At 49.3% G+C, this 27764-nt stretch overlaps 1 protein-coding gene across 1 annotated transcript in view; it reads left to right on the plus strand.

The window, feature by feature from the left end:
* Positions 1-1968: 1968 nt before the first annotated feature.
* The window catches only part of LOC121838089 (polypeptide N-acetylgalactosaminyltransferase 1-like), a 34781-nt gene continuing 8985 nt past the window's right edge, over positions 1969-27764 (plus strand). The window contains exons 1-7 of the mRNA XM_042294148.1: positions 1969-2239; positions 3779-3959; positions 15396-15565; positions 17606-17813; positions 18419-18589; positions 19563-19680; positions 27526-27712. Coding sequence (XP_042150082.1) covers positions 1984-2239; positions 3779-3959; positions 15396-15565; positions 17606-17813; positions 18419-18589; positions 19563-19680; positions 27526-27712 — 1291 coding nt within the window. The 5' untranslated portion in view covers positions 1969-1983. The remainder of the gene's footprint in view (positions 2240-3778; positions 3960-15395; positions 15566-17605; positions 17814-18418; positions 18590-19562; positions 19681-27525; positions 27713-27764) is intronic.

Below are 27764 nucleotides of genomic sequence, written 5' to 3' on the forward strand. Positions count from 1 at the left end.
TCCAGACAGCCTTTAACAACTTCACATTAATAGCCGTCAGCACTAGCACCAGCAGACAAAAAGATCAGGTCTAGGATTGACCTGCAATCTCCCACTACTGAGACTACTCTCGTGTCACTGTCAACAATCTGACATAAATTGAAAGAAAAACCAATATCTGTTGGTTCAGCGCAGTTTTCAGCATCAGTACTTCCATGCGTTAGGCAGGCCCAATTAATATCTGGAAAATTAACCTGGACCAAGAAGGGGGCATCGCAATAATTACAAATAAAACGCTGAGCTAGGGACTGCACGACGTTTTCACCCTAAGATTGAGGAGCACCTCTGTACAGCCTTTGTCAGTTTTAGAAAATATCTGTTTGGAGCCGACGTCATGCGGCAAAACCCCTAAAACAAAGACAAGCTAGATCTATTTGAGTGAAGAATTTGTTGTAGTTATTCTATTTTGGAGGTCACGTGCTACTGAATCTTTTGCCATCATAAATTAGTTCAAGACACTACAGACAATCAAGGAGAGTATAAAAGGAAGAAAATAGCTTCATTATAGTTTGACGTGCAATTTCGCCATATTTAGAGAAATTGGCTTAGTTTCTGCGTTAATAACACAACTGCAATAATGCCTAAGCGTATCTTTTTTACATATTCGTAAATTGAATTTAAAGGGGCTCATTTTGATACATTTTGCGCAATTTTATATGAAATAGTTTCTTGGTAAACAATTTGTGAATGTTTATTTGACGTCTTTCGTAACTTTTTTTGCATATAATAATTACTGAAGTCTTTAATAGTCTGTGTGCACGTTGTAAACCTTACATAATATAAGTAGGAAACATTATTACTACATGCATGCTTCGGTGTGAAATTTACGGCTGTGCAAAATACCACAATGACACCTTGACAATCCCCAGGCCTGGTGTTTGGAAATTTTATATCTCCTGTCATCTAGAACTGAATATGACGCCCAAGAACACGGCTCGGCAACGGCTGGGATTAAACCCAGGGCCCCATGGGTTTCGCAGCGCGAGATTTCATTCCACTCAACATATTGACGCTTTGCAGCAGCTGTGCATGGGCGCCGCCATAACTGACCTTCAGTTTTAGTTCCCTCTTATTCCGTTCGCTTCACTTCATCATTACCACAGCAGGACAGGTTATTGCCATTTTAGATGCTACTGTGTTCTTGTGCCCAGCTTAGGCCCTTGTGAAGACCCGTCAACGTCCGCTTCAGTGGCTCTGCCTCTCGGTAAGACAAGAGAAGGGCGGCTATGGCGGCTCAATCTGGCGCGTGTGTAAAGCGTCTATAGCAGCTCCGAGCTGCTATATGTCAACACAGTCGGCCAACCATCCCCTCAATCCTGCCGGTCTCGAAATTATCCCGAGCAATCGCCCACTCAAAATTTGGAGATAATCATGTAAAACTGGGGGACGGGCACTCCCTAGGTCAACAACATATGTAAAGACACGTCCTTTGTTTATTTGGCGAATGTTGTAAAATTCAGGAGTGGGCGCTTAATGGGCGGATGCTCCGTATTTTACGGTAACCAGTAAAGCAGTTGTGAGGTCTACAGACCTCGCGAGCAATAAGACACATACTATGAAGTGGTTCGTGGTGTTGCATCAGTGGATGACCTAAAAAAAGACACTTTACTGAGGGGCAAGGACGGTCGAAGAAATTTCGAAGCTCGGGAACCCATCAGTATATTCCGGGGACGCCTCTCGCTACCTAAGAACCCATGATCTACAAATCTAACCCAATTCCCTCCGACCCCACCCCCCATAAAAAAATATTGCACATTTTAGTTTTCACAGTGTAGGGCCGGTCTGCTTTTGAGGTTACTATACCGCTAGTCCGCTACCATGCGGTCTTAGATGGGCGTCGTTTTGCGCAGGATCTGTCGTCTTCACTCAAGGCCACGAACGAAGGCAGGCTGAAGACGTCCCTCATTGCGTGGATGGTCGACGGGCGGATCGGGCGTCCTCAGCATGCGTCTTCGTCCGTGGGGACGCCGACTCCGGAGGTCCCCTGCCCTGGTGGCGCTGGTCGTCACGTCGTCGGCGCTCCTGCTCGTGCTGGCGCTGCACACCACGGTCGAGGACGACGACGACCCGGACGTGCGCCTCTGGATCCGCAAGGACGCGCACCAGAAGGAGTACATCAACCGCCGGGGTATCCACGTCATCGTCGGGCACTACATGGGCAAGGGCCTGCCCTGGGAGGTCACCCCGAACCTCACCGATGGTACGGACGTGTGCCTTCTGTCTGGTCGGCTCCCCACGTTTGGTCAAACGACGGGCATAGCAGCATTGGCAGACCGTCAACTTCGACGGCGTTGGTTTAGGAACGCGACGGTTCCTATAGCTTTCACCGTGCTTTTTACCCTCACCATCGTACCGGTTCTCGCAACTGATGATAAGATAGCAGCCGAAATCACAACTCGTGACGTCACGGAGTGACAAAACCCTGTCATAACGGCACACCTCGGCGCCAATAGTAAGTGACAGAATGAAAGCAGCAGGGCGTGTCTGGAAATTGGAACGCCCGGCCTCCATGCACTCGTTCCACGCCTTCCGCCATGCTTTGACTGCGCGCGCGAGCATGAGACGCCGAAGCGTTGTCGAATATAGGAAACTCGCGCTGGAAGCGGTACAACCGAAGCACTTTCTTGCCGTCCTCACATTGTCAGTGACTTGATAGAAGGGGTTTTAAGAGGAAAGGCGAACCAAGATAGCTTGACTATAGTTATCCTCTGGCGTGAATGGGAGAGATCAGGTTGGATGGGCTGGAAGCTCGAGATTGGCTGTGTTGTGTCAGGTTCGCTAGCTGACCTGAGATGAGCGAGTTCATGATCTGCTTTCTTGTTTTGTAGTTCTTGATAGCGGTCAACCAGTCTTCATACCGTAGGGGTGGTAGGCCGTGTCTGTCTCGCGGTTGACCTTTTCGAAAGTGCGCGTCATCCTGCTGCGCCAATTATCCGCATCCGCCATTGTCTGCTCATTCGTATTCTGAGCACGTATTGGACACGAGGGCTGAGTCAGCTTTCGGCGACTACTCGGATTCAAGGACACGTTTCGTGTCCAGAAATGGCGACCGCCAATGTTGCTTGATGGCCTCTTGAAAAAGGTCTCTTACCGCCTGTCGCTAATCAGGATATACTATTGCTTCGGGTACACACCTGCTCAACGATAGTTGCAAATTAAATATAAAAAATAGGTACTGTCACTTACAAGCTAGAACGTTTTACAGTCCTAAAGGTGCTTCTCGTTTCTTTTCTTCTTTTTTTTCAGGGCTAACACTTTAAAGGTGCTCCATGCAGTAACACCCTTCAGATGACAGGCTAGAGCGTAGCGATGTCACAAAAACGTAGGAACATTCTAGTCCCACCATGCGATTTCGGGGAGGAGGGGGAGGGGGAGGACTTTGTTTTATATGCGCCCCAACTAATTACACCGCTGATACCGCAGAGTGAGATTCACGCTCCTTTAGTTCATGGATGGTAGGTTTCACAATGAAGGTGCTTTCTTACACACCCTCGTGACATACAACAAAATTGAAATATGCTCTAACGCTGCTCGTATTGGACAAAATTGCAATGACGCGCCTCCGACCCAACCTCGTACTCCTCCTCAAGGTCGACTACCTAGATGACAGCCACCTCAATGAGCGCTCCCTATAGGTCATGAAAGTTGAGAATTCTGTTAACAACCTGAGCATGCCATTCATCGGACTGTGGCGGTAAGAAGGTTTCCAGCGAGGCGGACTATTCTTCTTTTCCCGCAGAGATTCTCAATGCCAACGACTTCGCCCCGGTGAAAAACGCCGGGGAACGCGGACAGCCCGTCGTGGCACTGCCGCACGAGGACGCTAGGATGAAGCTGCTCTTCCATATCAACAAATTTAATCTTCTAGTCAGCGACAAGATAGCTCTCAACCGATCTCTGCCCGATGCCAGGAAACAGGGGTAAGTACATAAGCCCAAGTCAAAGGAAGGTCTATGATACTTTCTATTATTATTATTATTACTTAGCTAGACCGAATTCGCGGATCGAATCCCAGAGAAACGCTCAGCGGAGAAAAGCTAACAGGAGAAAAGCTCATCGGAGAAAAGCTCACTGGAGAAAAGCTCAACGGAAAAAAACTCACCGCGAAACCAGCGGATGCGGAGAAAAGCTCACCGGTCATTGCGCGTATGCGGCGAAAAACTCCGATTTTTTTTTTATTACATTCATGCGGAGGCTGTCGGATCGTACGTAACATACATCGATTTATTATCACTAAAATTCGTCAGTTTCGTAAGAAAGAAAAAGTCCTTTTCTTGTAATATTTGTTAAGCTTACCCAAATTAATAATTGCGGGCGAGTGTTTTCTGTGGTTTACTCTCTAGGCAACGAAAGCCTAACTGAAAACTTTATGAACTTGAAGAATAGGAAGAAGTCAGAAAGCTTTATAATTCTGTCTAAAACCTGCAAATCAAAACTGTAAATGCCGAAAATCCGAAAGTGCACGCGCAACAATGCGGTGCCTGAAATTCTCTTTGAAGCTTTTGTTAACTTTGAAAACAGGTTTGAACGGTTAGTGGGATATCGAGGTTTCTTTCTTCCACGAACACGCACTTTTTCTAGCCGTTCCTGCTCGTTTTCCCACGCGTTGTCTTTGTGTGATAGTGTTCTTTTCCCGCCAACCACCCATAACCTTCAGAGCTGCACACTGTCACCGTTATTACTTGTGACCTATATAAGAACTAGTCTTCTGTAAGGTAGCGAATTGGGCGAGTTGGTAAACGTTATACACGAAGAAAACCGCTCAAACGACGAAGACGGAGTGAAGACAACAAAGACGACAGGACGAAGCTGTTCTCGCGACTAAAGCTTTATTAATGAAACAAAAAGAAAACAGCGTAACCGACACGGATTACATCAACAAACACCTACTTATCTATCGGGCACCACACAATCTTCGGAGCTGAAACGCTTCACCACACCGGTATTCATATTAGCTCGCAAAAAAAAAATAAACCTCTTCATCTGACAGAGCTACCGACGGCGCACTGTCAAGCTGTCAATAAATTGTTGTCTTTTTTTGCAAGTGTCTTATGTTCTGATTTTATACTTGCGGCGTCATTAATATGCAGAATGGGTGATTAATAATTTCGGAGGAATTAGTACATATGCCCAATAAATTTCAAGAATATTAAAAAAAGTACAATATTTTAATAATGTCACGAATGACAAGGTGACAAACAAGGAATAACTGAGGAAACTGAAACGTTTAGTGCGGCGAACTTGTGCCCAAAACAAAAAGGAAACAGAAGATAACAACGGAGCGTCGCGGTCGTCGAAGTCGGCGTAACAGCAGGGTCGAACGCTGGGGCGAGACTGACTCCGGCTTGCTACGAAAAGCCCCTTTTGTACACGCGTGGGCTTCTGGAACCATCGACGTAGAAGGTCCGCACATAGAACTTTCTAACTTCGAATCAAAAACACGGTTCTCAAATTTACCAGAACATCACATTATAGAGTCAACAAAAATGCGTATCCGCATTTTTGTTGACTCTTTAATCGAACCTTGTGTGGAAGGAAAGCGCGATAACCGTTAGGCCACGAGCGCGCCGCCTGCTTGGTCAGCTGCGTGCGCGGCAATAATACGACGAATTAAAATTGTGTTAAAGTGCCACGTGGGACGCACAATCCGCTAACCTACGAAGAAAGAGAAAAAGAAATTGGTGAGCTTTTCTCCGCGATCGGTCAAGGGCCGGTGAGCTTTTCTACTCATCTGGCGGTTTTCCGGTGAGCTTTTCTCCGGTGAGCTATTCTCCAGTGAGCTTTTCTCCGCCGCCCTCGCGGTTCCCGTAGTTTTATTAATTTTTTTAAAGTAACCTACAAGGTTGTGTTTTTTTTTTGTTTTTTTTTTGACAGCGGTGTTGTTTAGGGCTAATTTTCCCAGTTTCGTGTCCGTGGACAAATAAATCTCGACACAACCCTCTGGACAGCTACCGCCATCTATGAGCGAAGGCGGCAACCAGACATCCGGCTTGCCTGTTGTCTGGTTCCCGCGTTTCTCATAGATGACGGCACATAGTACAGCTCCGCTGCTCTTCCTCCTTCACCAAGATGAAGAGGGTGAAAGCTTTTTTCTTCGTTTCAGCGCAAAAATAAATTACGCGTTGCCGAAAGCTCATTTTCCGCCCAAGCGTATACGCCAGAGGTCCGAACCGCCAAAGTATGAGAACTAACCCTTATTTTATTCAAACGCTATAAGTGATTTTCTGAAATTTTCCATGGGAGAATGGCAGCCGGCGGAGCTTTCGAATACATAAAGGTGAATGGCGTCAGTTAACGAAAACGGGCAGAAACGGGCCCCATTTGTTTACAAAATGGCTTACAACCCTTGAATGAGAAAATCGTTAGTTATGAAGCTTTGGCATATGGTTCGGACAGCTAGTGCTACTATTTGGGCGGACAATGAGCGCAGTTTATTTTTTCGGTGAAAAACCCTGTATATATTCGATATTTCTAATAGTATAGTTTCGAATAACACACTAGTTGATATTCGCTTGGGGATGAACTGCAATATTCGCATTTTACGAAAGTGTTGATCGCGGCGTAATAGCCCCGTTGTTCTTTTTGATAACAGCGCCACAAGACAAGGACTAAAAGTGAGAGGAACAACACAAGCAGTTCAACTGACTGTTTACTGAAGCAACACGAATATATGTATACACCCAATTGGGGCTTCTCAGGGAGGAATACAAATTAGTTATCTGTTAAATGAACTGTCAGGGCACTTATGCATCTGTCAACCCCCCTCGCATTCTGATGTTGAGTGACTCTTACAATTATCTCGAGATCTTGTTTCTTAAGTTCCCTAGAATGTTTTTTTTTTCCAGTTCTAAACCACAATGAATTGCCGAATTGCCCGAGGGGGAATTCCCTACTGACAGCGCGTGCTCTCGTGTCCTGCCATTGACGCACCTGCCCGTTTGACCTACGTGCGCCTTAACGCAAGTCATGAGAGTTTCATACACGACCGAGAAGGCACAGTCTACGAACTGCTTTGAGCGTTTCTTTTTGCACACGTCACCCTCCCCTTTTTGTTGTTGATTTTTCGGCAGAGACCAGACAGCTCTTCTGCAGCCGAAAACACTACCGGCACACCAAAATGCGACGCCACCTTTTTATGTTGTATTAGACTTTTGTGTACAGAGCGCGACACTGTTAGCGCGAACAAGCGATCGCCCGGTATTTCCAGTTTTTCTCTTTAAAACTAAGGGATGTCATCCAAGTTATTTTTGCTACGGAAAAAGCTCATTTAGTTCTATAATGTAAATGATAAAATTTCGTGCTCGCTAATACTATTGAGAAGTAAAATGCGAAAATCCCCCGATGTCGTGTTCGCGCTAACAGTGTCGCAGTGTGTACGACGGGTCTCACTTTTTTCCTGGACCTCGGTGCTTCCTCATCATTATTTTTCCTCTTAATTTTAGAAACAAGTGTTTCGGCCACCCTCTGAAGAAAACGATCAAGGTAGCCCGACAATCTCAGGCGCCTGGTTGAAAAAGCTACTGTTCATGGTGTGTTGGCACGATTTGGCAAGGGATGCATTCATTAGGGAGGAAGCGACCCGTTTTTTTTATAAACTTAGAGTGGGCCGAATTGAAGGGCAATACCCATTTCTTTGAACGTGATCTATACTCCCCCAGCACACGGGCTCTTCTTGAAAATATAATCTTAAATCCACAAATTGCAGTTCCCCTGACGTCAATGAAACGCTTGTGTTGTGTCTCTTACTTTCTGCATGTCCTTGTCTTTTGGCGCTTTTGTCAAAACGAACGATGTACCAACCATCTCTCACTACTAGCCCCGTTGAGCGTGCTTCTTACCGAGCACAAGTGCACTGCGGAGAAGCAATACCCACAAAAGTCAGATCCGCGGGTGTTGCTTCTCCGCGGCGCACCCATGCTCGGTAAGAAGCGCGCTCAACGGGGTAAAACGCCGCGATTAACTCTTGAAAAACTGTGAACATTGCAATGGACAATCAATGTGCAAAACCGAGGTGCCCCTAGCGACTCAGGTGCATTCTGGGAAACATTTCTCGACGAAGGATTTAGTTTCGCTTTCCTCCATCGGGCCGCTGCCAGCCGCGGTCCGGTGGAGGAAACCGAAACTAAATCCTTCGTCGAAAAATGGAAGGAGGAGGTGTACGCTTGCGGACAGTCGCAAGCGGACACCGCGAACCTGCAGCACTCCTCTCAACGCAGCATACCTCGCCGAGTCTTCGTAGGCTGATCTACGTGTGCATGTCATGCAGTAAGCATACTTCTCGTGACTTTATCAGATGGTAACTGATTCAAGACAAATGCAAGCCACGTTGCTTCAGCGACACTAAACCCACTGTAAATCGGCGTACACTGCTCTAAGCACCAACTCCTTGTGGGTGTTGGCTTTCGACTTCGACAGACTTCAAGCAGGACCAGCATCAACATTAGTATCGGGCTTTCATAATGTCATTATGTAATGTTTCATCCTTCGTTCCTAAGCTATTTTCATTTTTCACTTTCATTACCCCGATTCATTTGACCACTAGCTGCCACCGTCTTCTACTTTCCGAAACTTGCCTTCGCCTTGAATTAGTTACCGCCTCATAAAGTCAGAAGAAGTATGCTTACTGCATGACATGCACAGGATAGTCTACCTGCAAAGACTTGGTGAGGTATATGCTGCGTTGAGGAGTATAGTGCAGGTTCACGGTGTCCGATTGCGGCTGGCCACGGTCTGACGGAGGGAACCGATACTAAAATCCTCGCTGACAAATGTTTTCCAGAGTGGACCTGAGCAGGGGTGGGATTCAGAGGGGGAAGGGGGGGGGGGGGGGGGGGGGGGGTCCGGATGTCCTGACCCCACTCTTGAATTCTGCAGGTGTAAAATTTTAGGGCGTGGAAACGGGGTTGGGGGGGGGGGGGGGGGGGGGGGTTAAACATGTGATATTGCCGCGCGCGCAGCTGACCAAGTAGGCAGCGCGCGCGTGGCCTAACGGTTATCGCGCTTGCATTCCACGCTGAAAGCCAGGGTTCGATTCCTGGACGCGGAGGCACATTTTTGTTGACTCTGTAAAGTAATGTTCTGGTAAATTCGAGAACCATGTTGCTTGTTCGAGGTCGGAATGTTCTACACGCCGAACCTTCTACGCCGATTATTCCAGAAGACCACGCATGTACATAAGGGGCTCCGGGTGGCGAGCCACAGTCAGTTTTCGCCCAGCGTTCGACTCTGCTGCTACGCCGACTTCGACGCCCGCGACGCTCCGTTATTATCTTTTGTACCCTTTTATTTTTGGCACAAGTTCGCCACATTAAACGTTTATTTCTTTCTGTTTATTTATTGTTTATTGGTCACCACCCGTGACATTTTGGTGGAGGTGCGGGGTACCGCATGCCCGTGCAGCGTTCCCCTCCCAGGACCCGCAGTGCAAGCCCGACTCCAAGCTCGCTGAGAAGACCACTCAGCGCGGAACCTCAAACTCGGACCAGCCGCCGCACCAAGGGAGAGGATCCGGAGTACGGTTTGCTCCTGGACACACCCAAGCCGAAGAAGACGACGATGGACAACCAGTCGCAGGCCCCCGCCGCTCCTGCCGTCGTCTACCTACCCGTCGCTCCTCGGACACCGGCTCCCTTCCACGGCGAAAGCCACGAAGACATCGACGACTGGGTCCAACACTACGAACGAGTGGCCCGTCATAACGGGTGGACGCCGGAACAGTGTCTGCAAAACGCTTACTTCGCCCTGGAAGCCACCGCCCGGAACTGGTTCGAGAACCACGAAGCTTCGATCACTTCCTGGGAGCAACTCAAGGCTGAGTTGCGAAGAACGTTCACGAACGAACAACGAAGAGAACGCGCGGAAGAGCTTCTTCAAGCGAGGATTCAAGGCCCTAACGAAAGCGTCGTTAGCTTCGTGGAAGATGTCTTGCGACTGAGCAACCGCGCCGATCCCGAAGCATCCGAAGCGAAGAAGCTGAGAGTCTTGATGCGTGGCGTCAAAGAAAACATTTTCGGTGGTCTCGTGCGGAGCCCGCCTACCACCGTCGAAGGCTTCATGACGGAGGCCACCAACATCGAACGTGCCCTTCAAGCACGAGCCACCCACTATCACCGAGTTCCCGGCGTCGGTTCCTTTTCGCCTTCCGGCTGCAACACCACGGACATCCGCGAGATGATCCGAGACGTCGTCCGGGAAGAGATCAAGAAACTTCTACCTGCCGCCGCAAGCCCAGCTTCGCCCTCAATCGCCGAGATTGTCAGGGAAGAAGTCCAGCAAGCGCTGCAGCCTGAGGTTCTCGTCAGCACCGCTCCGGAACCACCGACGTTGAGCTACGCCGCAGTGGCCCGACGGCCACCGCCTCCTCGTCGCACCTATGTCACGCCGCCCCGACGTCAGTCTCCTGCGCCGCAGCATGACCGACGCCACGACGACCAGGTCCAGTACGCCTGCCCGGAGCCTCGCGCACTGCGCAAGACCGACGTGTGGCGAACGCCCGACCGACGCCCTCTGTGCTTCCATTGCGGGGAAGCGGACCACACCTACCGCCGATGCCCATACCGACGACTCGGGCTACGCGGGTTCCACCCGAACGACCCGCGCCCCCGCCATGGTGAACGCCCTATCGAGATCGACGAGTACCTACGACGACCTCAGTCCCCCGAGCCTGCGTCCCGCCGAGAGTTCCGGTCGCCATCACCGCGACGTCCAGCTTCGCCGATGCACCGACCACGACGTGAAAACCTGTCCCCCCTCGCTCCTCGCCGGGGAAACTAGGCGCGGCAACCTCTGGAGGTGGAGTTGCCGAAAACGACCGACGCCAAGATCCTCCACGAACGTCGGGGGGCCCCCACTCGAACGCTACCAGAGACCAAAACGACGCCGCTGCAGTGGTGTCCAATAACCTAAACGTCGTCATCGACGGCCACGACGCATCCGCACTCGTGGACACCGGAGCAGACTACTCAGTCTTGAGTGGGAGGCTCTCCCGCCGCCTTCGAAAAGTCACGACGCCGTGGGATGGACCTCAAATACGAACCGCCGGAGGGCACCTCATCACACCCATCGGGAGATGCACTGCTCGCGTCGAGATCCGCGGTGAAACGTGCACTGTGAAGTTCATCGTTCTACAAGACTGTTCCAGAGACGTTATTCTCGGCATGGACTTTCTGTGTGAATACGGCGCCGTCATCGACCTTGGTAAGAACAGATTGACGCTGCGCAAGCCCGTTCCGTCTTCAGAGAAACCTCAAACAGCGTCAGCCGCCGTCCGAGTCGCTGCCGACCACGTGAGCCTGCCGCCGCGATCAAGTGTTGTCGTACCCGTAGTGGCCGATGTAGCTACCTGCGGCGAAGTTGTTCTTGAAGGCAACCTTCAATTACTCCTAGAAAGAGGAATAGGTGTCGCAAGAGGAGTGGCTGAACTTCAGGATGGGCGCACCGTGGTCTTCGTGACAAACTTTCGACAAGAAGCGCAACACCTCACGAAAGGTGCCGCTGTAGGCCACGTCGAGGAAATTCGGAACTCCGCCGAAATCGCCGCGATTGCTGAAGAATCATTCCCACCTCAGCAACACATTACGGCGCCAGCGCAGCTCGACATTGACCGCAAGCTTCCAGGCCCGAAACGACGGCAGCTAAGTGACCTTCTCGCCGAATACAGTGACTGCTTCGCGACGTCGTCGAGGGTTCGCCAAACCACCATTGCGAAACACCGCATCGTTACCGAGGACGACGCTCGCCCTGTGCATCGATCGCCGTACAGAGTCTCCGTGAAAGAAAGGGAGGTGATCCAGGAGCAAGTGCAAGAGATGCTGAATGACGACATAATCCAACCCTCAAGCAGTCCGTGGGCCTCTCCAGTTGTACTGGTTAAGAAGAAGGACGGAACGCTTAGGTTCTGCGTGGACTACCGGCAGCTGAACGCAGTGACGAAGAAAGACGTCTATCCACTCCCCCGCATCGACGACACGTTAGACCGGCTGCGCCACTCCCGATACTTTTCATCCATGGACCTGAAGAGCGGCTACTGGCAGATCGAAGTCGACGAACGGGACCGAGAGAAAACAGCTTTCGTCACGCCAGATAGGCTGTACGAGTTCAAGGTGATGCCCTTCGGAATGTGCACGGCTCCAGCAACTTTCCAGCGTGTCATGGACACCGTACTGGCAGGACTGAAGTGGCAGAGCTGTGTCGTCTACCTCGATGACGTCGTAGTGTTTTCCAGCGACTTCGACGAGCACTTGCGACGACTCCGAGCAGTTCTCCAAGCCATACGGACCGCCGGACTCACCCTGAAGCCGTCAAAGTGTCGGTTCGCCTATGACGAACTGAAGTTTCTAGGTCACGTAATTAGTAACGAAGGCGTTCGCCCCGACCCGGAGAAGACTCGCGCCGTCGCAGCATTTCCAGTACCGGCAGACAAGAAGGCCGTGCGAAGGTTTCTTGGACTATGTGCCTACTATCGGCGCTTCATCCGGGATTTTGCAAGGATTTCCGCACCACTCACAAACCTCACAAAGGACGCCGAGAAGTTCGAATGGGCCGAGAAGCAGCAGCAGGCATTCGACGAGCTGAAGCGACGACTGCAGACTCCTCCTGTTCTAGGACATTTCGATCAAGATGCGGAAACCGAAATTCACACGGACGCAAGTAACGCTGGACTTGGCGCGGTACTGGTTCAAGTGCAAGACGGCACCGAGCGAGTTATCGCCTACGCAAGTCGGACACTGTCCAAGGCGGAGAAAAATTACTCCACAACTGAGAAAGAATGCCTTGCTGTCGTCTGGGCAATCACGAAGTTTCGTCCGTATTTGTACGGGAGCCCGTTCCGTGTAGTCACGGACCACCACTCGCTCTGCTGGCTTGCGAACCTCAAGGACCCGTCAGGACGCCTCGCTCGATGGAGTCTACGACTACAAGAGTTCAACATGACTGTGGTCTACAAGTCAGGCCGCAAGCACAGCGACGCCGACTGCCTGTCCAGAGCCCCCATCCAAACACCTTCCGGCAGCAGCAACGACGAAGACGACGAGTGCTTCCTAGGTGCAGTGAACACCGACGACATGTCACGACGTCAAAGAGACGATCCTGAGTTGCGCGCGCTAATCGAGCACCTCGAAGGACGAGGGGGTACTGTCCCCCGTGTCTTCTCGAGAGCCCTGCCGACTTTCGTCCTCCGACAAGGTGTACTTTACAAGGAGAACTTCGGAGACAACAGCACACCATGGCTGCTGGTAATCCCCACCGACCTTAGAGCGGAGATCTTCCAAGCCTGTCACGACGACCCGACGTCCGGACACCTTGGTTACAGCCGTACGCTGGCCCGAATTCGTAAAAGGTATTACTGGCCCAAGCTGCCGAAGACCGTTCACTTCTACACACGGTCCTGCCACGAGTGCCAGCGACGCAAGAAACCACCGACGAAGCCGGCAGGTCTCCTGCATCCGATCGCTCCCCCGACCGTACCGTTCCAGCAGATCGGAATGGATCTACTTGGTCCTTTCCCACCATCGACGCAAGGAAACAGATGGATTATTGTCGCCACAGATTATCTCACACGGTACGCCGAAACGAAAGCCCTTCCTGTAGGGACTGCTGTGGAAGTCGCCAAGTTCTTTATCGAATCCATCGTCCTCCGGCACGGCGCTCCCGAAGTTTTGATCTCAGACCGTGGATCATCGTTCATGGCCCAGCTGACGCAAGAAATCCTTCGTCTCAGCCACACCAGCCATCGGCGCACAACGGCGTACCACCCGCAGACCAACGGGCTGACGGAGAGACTCAACAAGACCATCGCCGACATGATCTCCATGTACGTCGACGTGGAGCACAAGACATGGGACGAGGTGTTACCGTACGTCACATTTGCCTACAACACGGCCGTGCAAGAGACCACCGGGGTGACACCCTTTCAACTGGTTCATGGTCGCAAAGTGACGACAATGCTGGACGCAATGTTACCCCACGAACCGGCTGTCGACGGAAGCGACGACGTCCAGGTGGTTGCCCAACGGGCAGAAGAAGTCCGCCAGCTCGCCAGACTCCGGATACAAGCCCAACAACGTATCGACACTGGCCGCTACAACCTTCGTCGCCGGGACGTCCACTTCCAGCCCGGAGACAGGGTGTGGGTATGGACACCCATCCGCCGCCGTGGTCTCAGCAAGAAACTCCTGAAACGCTACTTTGGACCCTACAAAGTGCTTCGTCGGCTCGGTGATCTGAACTACGAGGTGATGCCCGACGGAACACGGACTTCCTCACGCCGCCCTCCACGACCGGAAGTCGTCCACGTCGTGCGACTGAAGCCGTATTACGCTCGATAGGACTGTGGACCTTATGTGTTCCAAATGACTCTTTAGTTTACCGTCCTTTTTATTTGCTTTGTTTTGTTTTTGGGTTGCATCGGGACGATGCACTCTTTTAAAGGGGGGAGTAATGCCGCGCGCGCAGCTGGCCAAGTAGGCAGCGCGCGCGTGGCCTAACGGTTATCGCGCTTGCATTCCACGCTGAAAGCCAGGGTTCGATTCCTGGACGCGGAGGCACATTTTTGTTGACTCTGTAAAGTAATGTTCTGGTAAATTCGAGAACCATGTTGCTTGTTCGAGGTCGGAATGTTCTACACGCCGAACCTTCTACGCCGATTATTCCAGAAGACCACGCATGTACATAAGGGGCTCCGGGTGGCGAGCCACAGTCAGTTTTCGCCCAGCGTTCAACTCTGCTGCTACGCCGACTTCGACGCCCGCGACGCTCCGTTATTATCTTTTGTACCCTTTTATTTTTGGCACAAGTTCGCCACATTAAACGTTTATTTCTTTCTGTTTATTTATTGTTTATTGGTCACCACCCGTGACAATATGCTGACCCACACCTGACTTCCCCCTTTCCCCCTTCCCCCCTTCCCCAGAGATACCTGCGTCTGCCCTTACACCTCAACCGCTAGGGGCGCCCCGGTTTTGCACATTGTCCATTGCGTTCTCGGGAGAAAAGCATACTTTCAAAACGGGATGGTGCACGCGCGAGCCTGGCGTATATAAAAAGAAACGGAAAGTGTAAATGTTGATATCTACATTGCAGTAATTTTTTTTCAAAATAAAACTGTGGCTGTTATGCACGAGTAAATGCTAGGCAGAGACGTCTTGATAACTTGCATTCATCATTCGTGGTTCATTGTTTTCTATCAAAATCGAGGTTGAAGAAAGAACACGAGCGCACGTCAAAGCCACGCGCTCGTGCCCATGCCTTTGTTTGCACTGCAGATGTTTGTGAGATGGAGTGTAGTGAGATCGCCCTAGTGCTTTTGTCATTTATTCTAGAATTTTCCTCATAACAAAACTATCTCTTTACCGTGATAGCTGCAAGAAGTTGAAGTACAACACGGAGGGCTACCCAGATACAAGCATAATCATCGTCTTTCACAACGAAGCTTGGTCCACTCTGCTAAGGACCGTGCACTCGGCCATCAATCGCTCGCCGCGCCACCTTCTGCGGGAAATCCTGCTCGTGGATGACGCTAGCGAACGAAGTAAGTTTACAGCGCCATATTTTTACTTCTTACAGAAAACGTTACATATCTTTAGTATACAGGGAGATATTTCCAGGTATTTTTAAGTGAGCTGAAGTTTCCATTCGTGCGACAAGGCTGGAAGTACGAAAAGGCTCATCATCGTTTTCGCGCGGCCAGCCGTGCACCTGTTGCACGACTGGCAGCTTTTGCGCACTATCGCGCTCCCCACGCGTGTTCAAAGCTGCTTTTTCATTTTTATTTACAGACTATTGTTTTTGTTGACGCTTAGCGAGTTTCCGATTGGGACAATGTTTCCCTTCACCATTTAAAAAGTTAATTACCAGACTGTAAGCACAATTATCCAACTTATCGAGACGAGTGGATCCTTATATTATGTCCCCGTATAACTCACCTCCACAGACCACGCTAGTGTATCTTTTACAGATCGTTTTAAAACAAATCTGTAAAGCCTAAAAAAGAAAAGAAAAAAAACACCTTGCATATGCACACTGTTACACGGAACCAGGGGCGCATTTAGAGGGGGGGTCCGGATGTCCTGACCCCCCTCTTGATTTTTACATGTGTAAAATTTAGGGCGTAAAACAAGGGAGAGGGGGAGGGGTTCCTAAACATATGGTACGCTGACCAACACCTGACCCCCCCCCCCCCCCCCCTCAGGAAATTCCTGCATCCGCCCCTGCACGGAACACTGGCCAAATCGCTCCTACGAAAAGATGCATCACATAGAAAAGAGTTGGAGTCATATATCGGTATCTGCCAAAGGGTCAATTTAGGAAGATTAATAACGTTCGATATAATATATAACTTTTGAATCAGTAAAGTTATAGGCATGGTTTCAGTTAGAACATTTCTTGACACGCTCGAGAACCACTAAATTAGTGCACTTTACAAAAATATAAGGCCCGCCGAAAAATTTGTACTCGTTTTTAAGTTTCGGTTTCCTATCGAAACCGCATCGCAATGCCAACGGTCCTGCTCCTACGTAGCCAAAGCGACAATGTGTGAGGCCACGCACTCTTCGCAAGACGGGAGTGAGCCCTACAATCAAAGTTTATTCTTGCATCATCATTAGAACAGCACATCATTTCGCCGGTTCGTGCCACAGTTCCTTCTCTGCTAGGAATTTTGAAAGAATAATTGTTTTCTTTAAAAATGTTTTCAGACATTGATGAAGCACCCATTTCTTTCTATCATGGTGCGTTTTCATTAAAAATGTTATAATGTTATTTTCTTTAAAAATGCTATGTTAAATGATATAAAGAAATTATTCTTTCGGAGGTAAGGGAGCGTGTCAAAAGATGCGGGCTGGTCGCAAACCGAAACCTCTTGCATCAGCCAATCGGCGATTTCGTCGAAACGTCATAAAACGCTCCACGAGCCTGAAATCTTTCTAAAATTGTACGATTGAGTGGTTTTCAGTGTTTCCCACGCGCGAACAGACAAAATTGTTCCGAGCTTAAAATGAATGTCGCAGCGTAGATATTGCGTTACTACACTCGGTTTTTTTTTTTTTTATGCATTTTACATTGGTTTTTTACCCTGAAAGATAAAGAAAGTTTTTCGCAAGTGCATTGTTCCATCAAAATCGTTCCTTCCTATCTGTATTTGTCAGTGGTAGAGAGGACACAGTTTCTTTATTGCGAACTTCAAACCACAAGGCAATCCACAATGTGGAGTACCTTCTGCTTCTCCTCCTTCCACCCCTTGGTCTAAAACCCCTCCCCCTTGAAACAACAAAAAAAAAAATCCTATGAGCATATTATTTGGTTTATGTATGTTGGCTAATGTTTTGTGCGGTAACACATACAGATGCACAAGAACAAAAACACGTGACTGCTGCATTTCCTTGTTTCTCTCTCCCGGTTGAAAAGCTGTAATCAGAACTGCAAATGCATATAATGTTTATATAAAGCACCAGCATGAAATACCAAAATTTTTTGTTGGACAGTAAATAATTTGCAGAAGTGCCAATGGCATATGTTCATGCTGCCAAGGAGCCTGCAATGTGACCTTTGCGACATTTACTATTGCATGCAGCCTTCCTGAAAGCACCACTCGATGAGTATGTTTCCAAGCTGCCTGTGCCCACTAAGGTAGTGAGGGCACACAACCGGACCGGACTCATCAGGGCACGGCTGCTTGGGGCAGCACAGGCTAAGGGGAAAGTACTGACGTTCCTCGATGCTCACTGCGAGTGTACCAGGGGCTGGCTAGAGCCCCTCCTAGCCAGGATAGCAGAAGACAGGTGAGAACGGCTTCGTCGCAGCAACGCTTTGTAACAACACGTTTGCTATGTTTCTCTAAAAGATGTTTTTACAAGTATCTTTAGATGGATACAGGGAAGCACCATCAGAAGACTTAAAAACTGAATAAGCATATCGGACCTTCTTACAATATTCATTAGACGGTTGGAAACCAGTGGTATGGCATAAACAGAGAGGAGTCTTCCCCAAGAGACCTTCACAGTTCAGTTGACTTTCAAAAACATTTAAACCCTATTCCTGCTTCATACTTAATTCCTGGCTAGCTATCATGTGGGTGTTTCAAAAACTACGTTTATACACTGATGATGGTATACAAGACAAAACAGAGGCTTAATAACTAAATAATGAAAAAAGCTGGTCGCCAATACCACCCGACTCTTTGGTTCAAGTTTGCCAGGCCAAACATATTATTAGTGGTGGCACATACACTTGGTTTGCTTATATAAATAGTTTGTGCATAATTTTCAAAAGTTGATTTCGTATATTACCTGCCAGAGAAGAAATGTTTTCACATTATTGTGGCATCTTTTTGAATCAGTTGAAAGCCTATTAAGCACGAATGATACCAAGCTTTCTGCTTACATAGGACGAGAGTGGTCTGTCCTGTCATCGACATCATCAATGATGAAACCTTTGCCTACGTCCGGAGCTTCGAGATGCACTGGGGAGCATTCAACTGGGAGCTTCACTTCCGCTGGTTCCCCGTGGGAGAGAGAGAACACAAACGAAGAAGCGGGAATGCAACTGCTCCTTTCAGGTTGGTCAACGTCTTGCAACCCTCAGCATATGAGATTATAGGTAGGATTCCATGCTTTTGGAATTTATTTTTCGCTTAAAAATCTGAGTTTATTTTTGTTAGATTCCCAATTCTCCGAAATTCGAAGCCTAATTTTACTGTGTTCTTATTTTCTTTGAAAATAAAAATAATGTGTGAACAAAAACATATACTAAATTTATTTTAAAAAATCACTGGTATTGAAAAATATTTTGCAGCTGCATGTGACATTGAAACCCTTTCAATTGGCACTACTAAGTGTCCCGCGACAACTCTTGAAAACAAATGTTTTGCAATAAACTTTGGTACTTTGAAAGAGCCAAATTCCTGGTTGCATAAAACCTTCAGCTTTCCTCCTCATCCATGAAATCAACAGGCTCACATCTTTCACTGTTACAAAAGCACAACCTCTCCTCCCTCTAACAAGCACCAATAGTATGGTTCAAACTGGAAACTGGAACAGAAGCTTTTAGCGGGGTCCAGAAGAGGTACATTGGCCCATTGTCATGACCAAACCTTGACGAGATAAATAGGAAATTCCCTTTTGTCAATAACCAAAGATAAAAACAAACCGGATTAGTATTTTTTTAAGACCAACACCGAGTAGTGACAAACTTTACTCGTAAAATATTGTCTTTTCCGGCTTTTCATTTTGCCATCATGACCTTGGAATTCGGAAGTTTTCGGATAAATCCAAATTGTCAAAAATTTGACTGGCGGGTGTCTTTCGGAGTTCATCGGATTTACCTGAAAACAGGGAACCCTAGTTATAGGCAGAGTTGCTAATGGCAGCTACAATCCCCAACATGAGACAGGATCTATAGGACGTCGTGATGTCCCGTGGACTTGCACAAGACCACGCGTGAACTACGATATGCTATACTGGAATGATAACACTTAATTGTAATAAAGTGACAACAGGAGTGCAAAAGCTTTGACAAGTGCTTTGTTGCAGGACCCCGGTGATGGCTGGCGGCCTGTTCTCGATAGACAGGGGCTACTTCTATGAAATGGGGGCCTACGACGACCAGATGGATATCTGGGGAGGGGAGAACATGGAGATATCGTTTAGGGTATGTGCCACACGTACCAAGAACACTTGAGATGTGGGAAGGTTATAAACCTTACTTAAAGGGACACTGACACCCCCATTTTTTTTTTTGCCAGGCGATTCATAATGGTGTCAGAAGACTACCCACTAAATATTTTGCTACAGCATCACATATAGTTTTAATAAAGTAAAAAAAATGCAAATGCTCGAAACCGAAACCGAAACTGGACTCGTGAGGAAGAAGAAATATAGAGGAGAGCGGTGGCCAAAAATCGCGTGGCTGTGCAACTTTTTTTTTTTTTTTTAATTAACGTAATTGCAACTTTTTAGAAGCCGCAACAAATGGGTATCATTTTTTTTTTCATTTTTAATATTGAGTGTGTGCCTTTTATGGCCTACGGCTTTGATTATATTTGGTGGTTGTACCTAAACCCTTGAAAATGGCACGTGACCTCGGAGAAGAGAGTGAGTGCGACTCAAACCGGCCAGTCCTCGATCGACGGTTTTCGAGCGGAAAGAAAATAAATTTCGAGCCGCAAATTATGTTCCGTGTAGTTGGGCTCTCATGTGTCATGTACAAATGAAAACCTTGCGAGCATAAATACCCTGTCAGTGTCCCTTTAAAGCATTTTTTTTTACTAATTGGATGGAAGATGGATCTGGGTGATCCTCAGTGACCCACATATATTTCAAACAAAAAAATACTATACGCTGTTGCAAGATCAGCCATACATCCTCCATCTCCCCCAGCGCAAGCTTTCCACTTTTCATACCACTGCGGCGCATGAGCAGCAAAACGGGCAAAGCAACCAGCGCATGCTGGAGGCAGAGCATCAACTGTTGATCTTATGTTGCAGCAAAATATGATGTGCAACGAAGGCAATAAGATAAAGCCCCATGATGACTAGCTTCCTGACGCCATGTTGTGAGCCAGACAAGTATCGAAATTAACTACAAAAAGTTATGTTTTGCGACGAAACATTCACATATTTATGCCTCCTTAAACACAACAAGGTTGATCAGTTCTTGTTCAAGAACAAATTGGTGGCTTTACCGCAGTTGTAGCATTGTGCAAATATTCGAATAATAGTTTAGAATAATAGGCTATTCGATTTTCGCTGTGAGGTGAGCTGCAATATTTATACTTTTCTAAGTGTTGATCATGGAAGATTAAAGCCTGTCGAGTGCACTTCTCACCGAGCACCTGCGCACTACGGGGAAGCAACACCCACGGAGCACCCGGGCATTGCTTCCCTGCAGTGCGCAGGAGCTCGGTGAGAAGCTCACTCAATGCGGCTAACCTGCCGCGGTTAAGCGCGAAACACATGTACGACGAAACCGTGCGATCCGACGTCCGACCGCGCAATACGACGGTCGGAGGCGAGGGTTTTCAACGCTCTCCGATGCTACGAAAACCCTCTCCCCCCCAAGGTCATTCCGGCAGTCCGCACGTCGGATCGGAAGGTTTCGTCGTACATGTGTTTCGCGCTTTATGCGAGTTAGGCAGCGATGTCTTGAGAAGCCCGTGTTTATCAATCATAGTTTTTTTTTTTATCAAATTCGAAATGTAAGAAAAAATATTTGCATAAGCTAAGACAAACCCCTGAGACTGGAGAAACGACGAAGGAGGGCAACACAACATACAGTCTCAAACACAGCTGCGTTTGAGACTGCTTACTGTGTTGTCTTTCGTCGTCTCCCCAGTCTCGCGGGTTTGTCTTAAATCATGTTAAACCTTCACCAGCTCGTTCGCGCCCTAACGTTTTGTCCAATATTTCCATATAGCGAGCACATTAATAAATCCCCTCGATTAGGATAGCTGCAACAAACATATTTACATGCCACAGTTCATTTATAGGGTTCTTCGTTTTTGAGTTGTGAGCAGGCTCATTACTAGCGCCACCTGCCGACATCTTGTTGTTCACAAAGCCAAGCCTGGCCCAACCAGGGAACTCTAGACGACGCTCCCGCTATGCGATGTTCCCGCCATAACCGCCGTATGAATTTGCCATCGTTATTAAACCCTTTAAGTAACGTTTAACTCTGCCTCTGTCATCCGTACCCTCACATTTGGCGCAGTCGACATGTCAAGGAGCCTGGATGCCACTCGCCCGCCCGCACCGCCTGCCTAACTCGCCTGAAGAACGAGTCGCATCTTTTGTTTCGCCCGCTCGCCCGCCCGCCCGCCCGCCATGCCTCTTGTCAATTGGGCCGAAGCCACGCCAAGCGACCTCGCCGGTTTTACGGCGGAATACCTTCGCGACGAGTTGTCTCGTCGCAAACTTGACGTCGCCGGATCCAAGGAGGAAATCATCCACCGCCTCCTGGACGACATCGCCCGAAGCCCCCCGCCACCGCCATCGACCCTGCCTCTTCCCGACTCGGCGGCCTCCGCAGAAGGCCCGCAAGAGTCATCGCCTCTCCCGACTCTCGACCCGGCGCAGTCCACGCAGCTACTGACAAGCTTGTTGCAGCAGTTCCTGACCGTGTCTCAACGTGCACCAGCCCCTGTGCAGGTGACTACCCTGCCGGACTTGTCCGCGTCGCTTCCAACTTTTAGCGGCGATGGAGGTATTTCGGCCCGCCATTGGATCGAGGAGCTGGAGCGAACACAAGGACTGGCTTCCTGGGAGCCCTCGACACTTCTCGCAGTCGCTCTCGGCAAGCTTCGAGGCCCAGCCGCTAACTGGAAAGCTGTTTCTGGACGCCAGTGCCTAACTTGGGACAGCTTTAAGGCCGCCTTTCAGGCGCAGTTCGGTGATCGCCTTACGCTTCTGCAGTGGCAGCACAAGGTCACCACTCTGGTGCAGTCGCCTGCAGAGAGCCTCGTGAACTATTCCCTGGCAAAACTAAAACTCATTTCGAAATGCCCCGTTGTGCTGACTGATGCTCAGCGCATAGAGTATGCTGTTCAAGGCATCAATGACGAACATCTAGCGACATCCATCACAGCGCAGTGTCCTGCGACGGTCCCTGCATACATGGACATTGTAACACGACTCGACCAGACTTTAAGCCATTCTCGTTTAAGGTCAAACCGCACGGAGGCTGAAAGTGCAAGGCCACCAGTTGCCAAACCACACGCAACGCCTTCCTCTACTCAATCTTCAAATCGAGCTGAACGTGTGTCTGCCATACCACAGCGCATTTCGTCTCTTTCACAAGAACAGCAGGAGGCACGATACCTTGCCATCGCATCAAAACACGGAGCTCCCGCCCATCGCCCCGGCCAAGATTTGAGCAAGGCTGTGTGCTACAACTGCCGGCAGCTGGGTCACCTCTCCGCCAAGTGCACCGCTGCAAGGACCCCACGTAATCAGCAGCCAGCCAGCTTCAAGACCAATGCCCCTGCCATGTCCTGCCTCCAGAACTCTGAGCCACTTGAGGGCTCAATGGTCCAGTGTGCTGTAGTCCAAGCCGATGTCCCAACAATCGGCAAGGTTGACGCTTTCCCTGACAGTGGGTCTAAGTTGACCATATTGTCGCAAGAGCTTATCGGAACCTTGAGCTTGCTACCATGGACAAAGCCACCCATTGCTGTCGTTGGTGGCAGCACAGTTGTACCAACTGGTACTCTGTGCACTCGCATCTCCGTTGGTCCCATCTCTGCCGTCGTGGAGGTGATGGTACTTGCGCGCAACCCACTGCCTCTGATCCTCGGAGAGGACTGGTTCGAAGCAGCACATGCAGAACTTGTTGTGAGGCCGCCTAATCCAACTGAAATTCGCCACCCCAGCTCAGGTGCCGTCTTGTTGTGCCAGGAGAAGGTGTTGCCGAGGATGTCGAACGCTGTCCTTCTCCACACCCTGACTTCTTCCCCGTTTGCACCGACTATCCCTTCGACAGGTGGTCTCCAACTTGAGCCTCTCCCAGATGACAACCAGCCCTTGTGGCTGGCTCTGGCATGCCATGAAAAGTCGCCCCAGCCAGAGCGTGATTCTCCAAAAACATGTAGCCCGAACAGTTTCGAGAGAAACAAGACAAGTTCTATTCTAAACGAAGCCCAAATTGGCACAGAGCTACAGCCAGAAGAGTCTGCTGCGATTCAAAATGTCCTGCAGCGACACATTGCTCTCTTTGCTACAGACGACAACGACTTGGGACTCTATGAAGGAGCACAGCACGCCATTGACCTCGTTCCAGACGCTGTACCCTACAGTCGGCAACCGTATCGGTATGCTGCTGATGACCGACAGTTTATTGAGCAGCAAACTGATGAGCTCCTGAGGAAGGGCATCATAGTGCCGTCTTCTAGCCCTTGGGCCTTCCCCATTGTCATTGTTTCTCGTGGAAGCAAGAAACGACTGTGTGTAAACTACATCCCACTTAACAAGGAGACAATCAGTGTCGCTCAGCCGCTTCCCCGTGCCGAGGACATTATGGACGACATAGCAGGTTGCTCGCTGTTCGCCTGCCTTGACCTGAGGTTTGCCTACTGGCAAATACGAGTGCGCCCGGAAGACCAGCTCAAGACGTCTTTCATTACGCATCGTGGCACGTTCCAGTGGACAAGAATGCCATTTGGACTCAAAAATGCCCCTGCCACATTTCAAAAAGCCATGCAAGCAGTCTTCGAGCAGCTTCGATCCCGACACCCCAAGTGTGGAGTTCGTGTGTATCTGGACGATGTCCTGCTCTTTGCCACCAATTTTCACGAGTTCATCGACTTGCTCGAAGAAGTCCTCGCACTGCTACAGACAAGTGGATTTAAAGTTTCGCTAACTAAGTGCCAGTTCGCTGTACCATCATTGACGTTCCTAGGCTACGTCCTCTCCAAAGAAGGGAAACGACCCAACCCAGCAAAAGTGGAAGCCATCCTGAAGATACCCACACCGACAACTGCCAAGTCTCTCCTGTCCTGGTTGCAGACTGCAAACTTTTACCGACGTTTTATCCCCGAGTTCTCCAAGGTTTCGGCTCCTCTCCAGACCATCATCAGGACTGGAACCTTTAAGTGGACCCCTGCTTGTGAATCTTCATTTCAAGCTCTCCGCCAAGCGCTTACCTCTGCTCCTGTTCTCGGGCATTTTGATCCTTCAGCGCCGACTACGGTGACCACGGATGCATCAGCTGTGGCACTTGGTGCTGTCCTTTCACAACTCCAGGATGGCAACGAGGTGGTCATTGAGTATGCTAGCAGAGCTTTGTCAGCCACTGAGAAGAACTTGCACAGCAACATTTGGGAATGCTTGGCTGTTCATTGGGCTATCTCCCAGAAGTTCCGGCACTACCTCCTTAACCGGAAGTTTTGCTTACTGACTGATAATTGGTCAGTCGCCTGCCTGACGGCCAACTTCAAGCCGTCGCGTCGCTTCACGGGAATGCTTATGGACCTTGTGGAGTTTGATTTCACTGTGCAACACAAACCAGGCAAACAAAATGTTGTCGCAGACATGCTGTCACGTCTTGCCTGTGCCACTGTGGAGCCCATGGTGACCTTGTGCCAACTTCAGCAAGAAGACGAGGAGTGCCTTGCCCTACATCAGAGACTGCTGACCGACGATGAAGCAAGGCAGGACTTTGTCGTCATCGATGACATCCTGTACCGTCGCACGCATCCAAACGTGCACACAATTGTTGTGCCCCACAAGTTGCGTCAGTCTGTGCTTGAGCTGACTCACGATAACAGCGGCCACATGGATGCAAAGCGCACACTGAAGAAACTGCAGGACCGCTATTGGTGGCCACGAATGACTGCAACAGTGACCCAGTACGTTGACGGATGTCAAACATGCCAGGTCAACAACCGCCCTACCACACGCAACGTTGGGAAAATGGGCTTCATGCCGACAACCGAAGTCCCCTTCAGCACTATTGCACTGGACCACGTTACAATGCCTCTAAGCGATGGTGGCAAGTACATTCTGAACGTTATAGACTTTGCCACGCGTTTCATTGTGCCAGGTGCCGTCTCAACTACTTGCACCAAAGAAGTGATTCAGCACTTGTACACAGTCTTCTACCACTACGGTGTGCCTGATGACTGCCTGTCTGACCATGGCCGTGCCTTTGAGTCCTGCGAATTCACACGATTTTTGGTTCTTCATGGTATTCGACAACACTTCTCGGTAGCTTACCGTGCGGCAAGCAATGGGCTTGTCGAGAGAAGTAACGGAACGCTCATCTCGGTGCTGAGAAAGATGTGCAACGCAGAGCCATCACGTTGGGAAGAGAAACTAAGCGCCGCAGCCTTCGCTGTGAACACAGCCGTCAATGCAACTTTACAGTTTTCCCCTTTTGAGTTGCTGCACGGATATGTGCCCAAACTGCCCATGGAGAAGTTCCGACGCCTTGGAACCACCACCCTAGAAGCAAGACTTCTAGACCTTTCAGAACGCCGCAGTGAAGCGCAACAGAATTCTGAGCAAGCTCAGCAACGACGGAAACGTCGCTATGACGAGAGCCATCGCCATGTCACCTTTACACCAGGCCAGCATGTATGGCTTCGACGTCAAGAACCAATCACAGATGGCACTACAAAACTTGCTCCAACCTACAAGGGACCTTATCAAATCATCGCACAGAAGACTCCAGTCACCTATGAGATTCGCCGTATAACTAATCCAGCCGACAATTCATCAAGAGACGAGAGAGTTGCGCACTCCAGCCAGCTCAAAGTATTCCGTCCTCCATACGTTGACCCTACCCTCCTTGCCCATCTGCGACCCGCACCGACAGCCTGTGCCGAACCAGACCCTGTGACAACCGGACCAACAGCCAGTGCCGAAGCAGAACCCTTAACAACCGGACCAACGCCTAGTGTCAACACAGAACTTGCAACCCCCGGTCCAAGCTCGAGGACCCAACGAGTGCGGCGCCTGCCCAACTACTTGACAGATTACGACCTTTCTGAATGAAAGCTTCGGGACCAAAGGGCCTTGGTCCTATTAAGAGGGAGTCGGATGTGAGCAGGCTCATTACTAGCGCCACCTGCCGACATCTTGTTGTTCACAAAGCCAAGCCTGGCCCAACCAGGGAACTCTAGACGACGCTCCCGCTATGCGATGTTCCCGCCATAACCGCCGTATGAATTTGCCATCGTTATTAAACCCTTTAAGTAACGTTTAACTCTGCCTCTGTCATCCGTACCCTCACAGAGTAAAACCTGATATTACCCCATTTTTGTCCCCCGATTCGGTTTTATAAAAATCAAGTAAAACCCAATTTTCTTCGAAAACCAGCTTTGACATCAGCTGTATTTACGGAAAATAGAAACGATTCTGGATCTCTGAAATGTATTTCCTCGGTCACTCGTTTGAATGTCAAGATCTTCTTCGACTCACGTAACCTTGGCATAGATTCGCTTCAGTTAATGGGCGAGAAGGTGAAAAGATTATGTGCTCTCGAGAATCATTCCTACCATAGACTTTGTCGACGCTAGGACCAAATAAAACCCAAATTCCAGACTGGTTTGTGGAAGAAAAAAAACCGGATTTCTTCCCGATTGTGGGCCTGGAAAATAGCAAACGATTTTTGACTCCTTATTTTTGAACAATATAAAACCCGAAAACGAAGAACCCTATTCATATAGTTACATTAAAATTAACTGAGCTTAGAAGTGGAGGGTTGGAAACAACCTTCACAAGTTCAGCTGAATTTTTGTTTTAGTCACATGTCAGCCTCAGAAGTTCAGCTGTCAAAGTCACCTTCACAAGTTCAGCTGAATTTTCGTGCACGGTAGTGAAAAGCCTGGAAAAAGTATTCAATATCAGATTAGAAAATATTTAGTCAAAATCGCTATATTCGCTTCAAACTCGCAAAATCCACCATTCGCACGTGTCTAAGAAACAGTCATCACAGTGCATGCTCACCAAAGCCTTTGCGTTGGTTGTCACTCTGGCTCATGGGCAAACCGTTTCTTTGGCAGATCTGGCAGTGCGGAGGTTCCGTCGAGGTGGTGCCGTGCTCCCACGTGGGTCACCTGTTCCGCCGTACGTCGCCTTACACATTTCCGAACCCCGGAGGTGTCGGAAGCGTCCTTTTCTCAAATCTGGCACGAGTCGCCGCCGTCTGGATGGACGAGTGGGCTGCATTCTACTTCAACATGAACCGTGGTGAGAAAGTCATTGAAAAGCGTTCCGACAGGAAGCAGCGTCCTATATAGAC

This window comes from Ixodes scapularis, unplaced genomic scaffold (assembly GCF_016920785.2).
Source record: "Ixodes scapularis isolate PalLabHiFi unplaced genomic scaffold, ASM1692078v2 PGA_scaffold5__190_contigs__length_132052651, whole genome shotgun sequence".
Lineage (NCBI taxonomy): Eukaryota > Metazoa > Arthropoda > Arachnida > Ixodida > Ixodidae > Ixodes > Ixodes scapularis.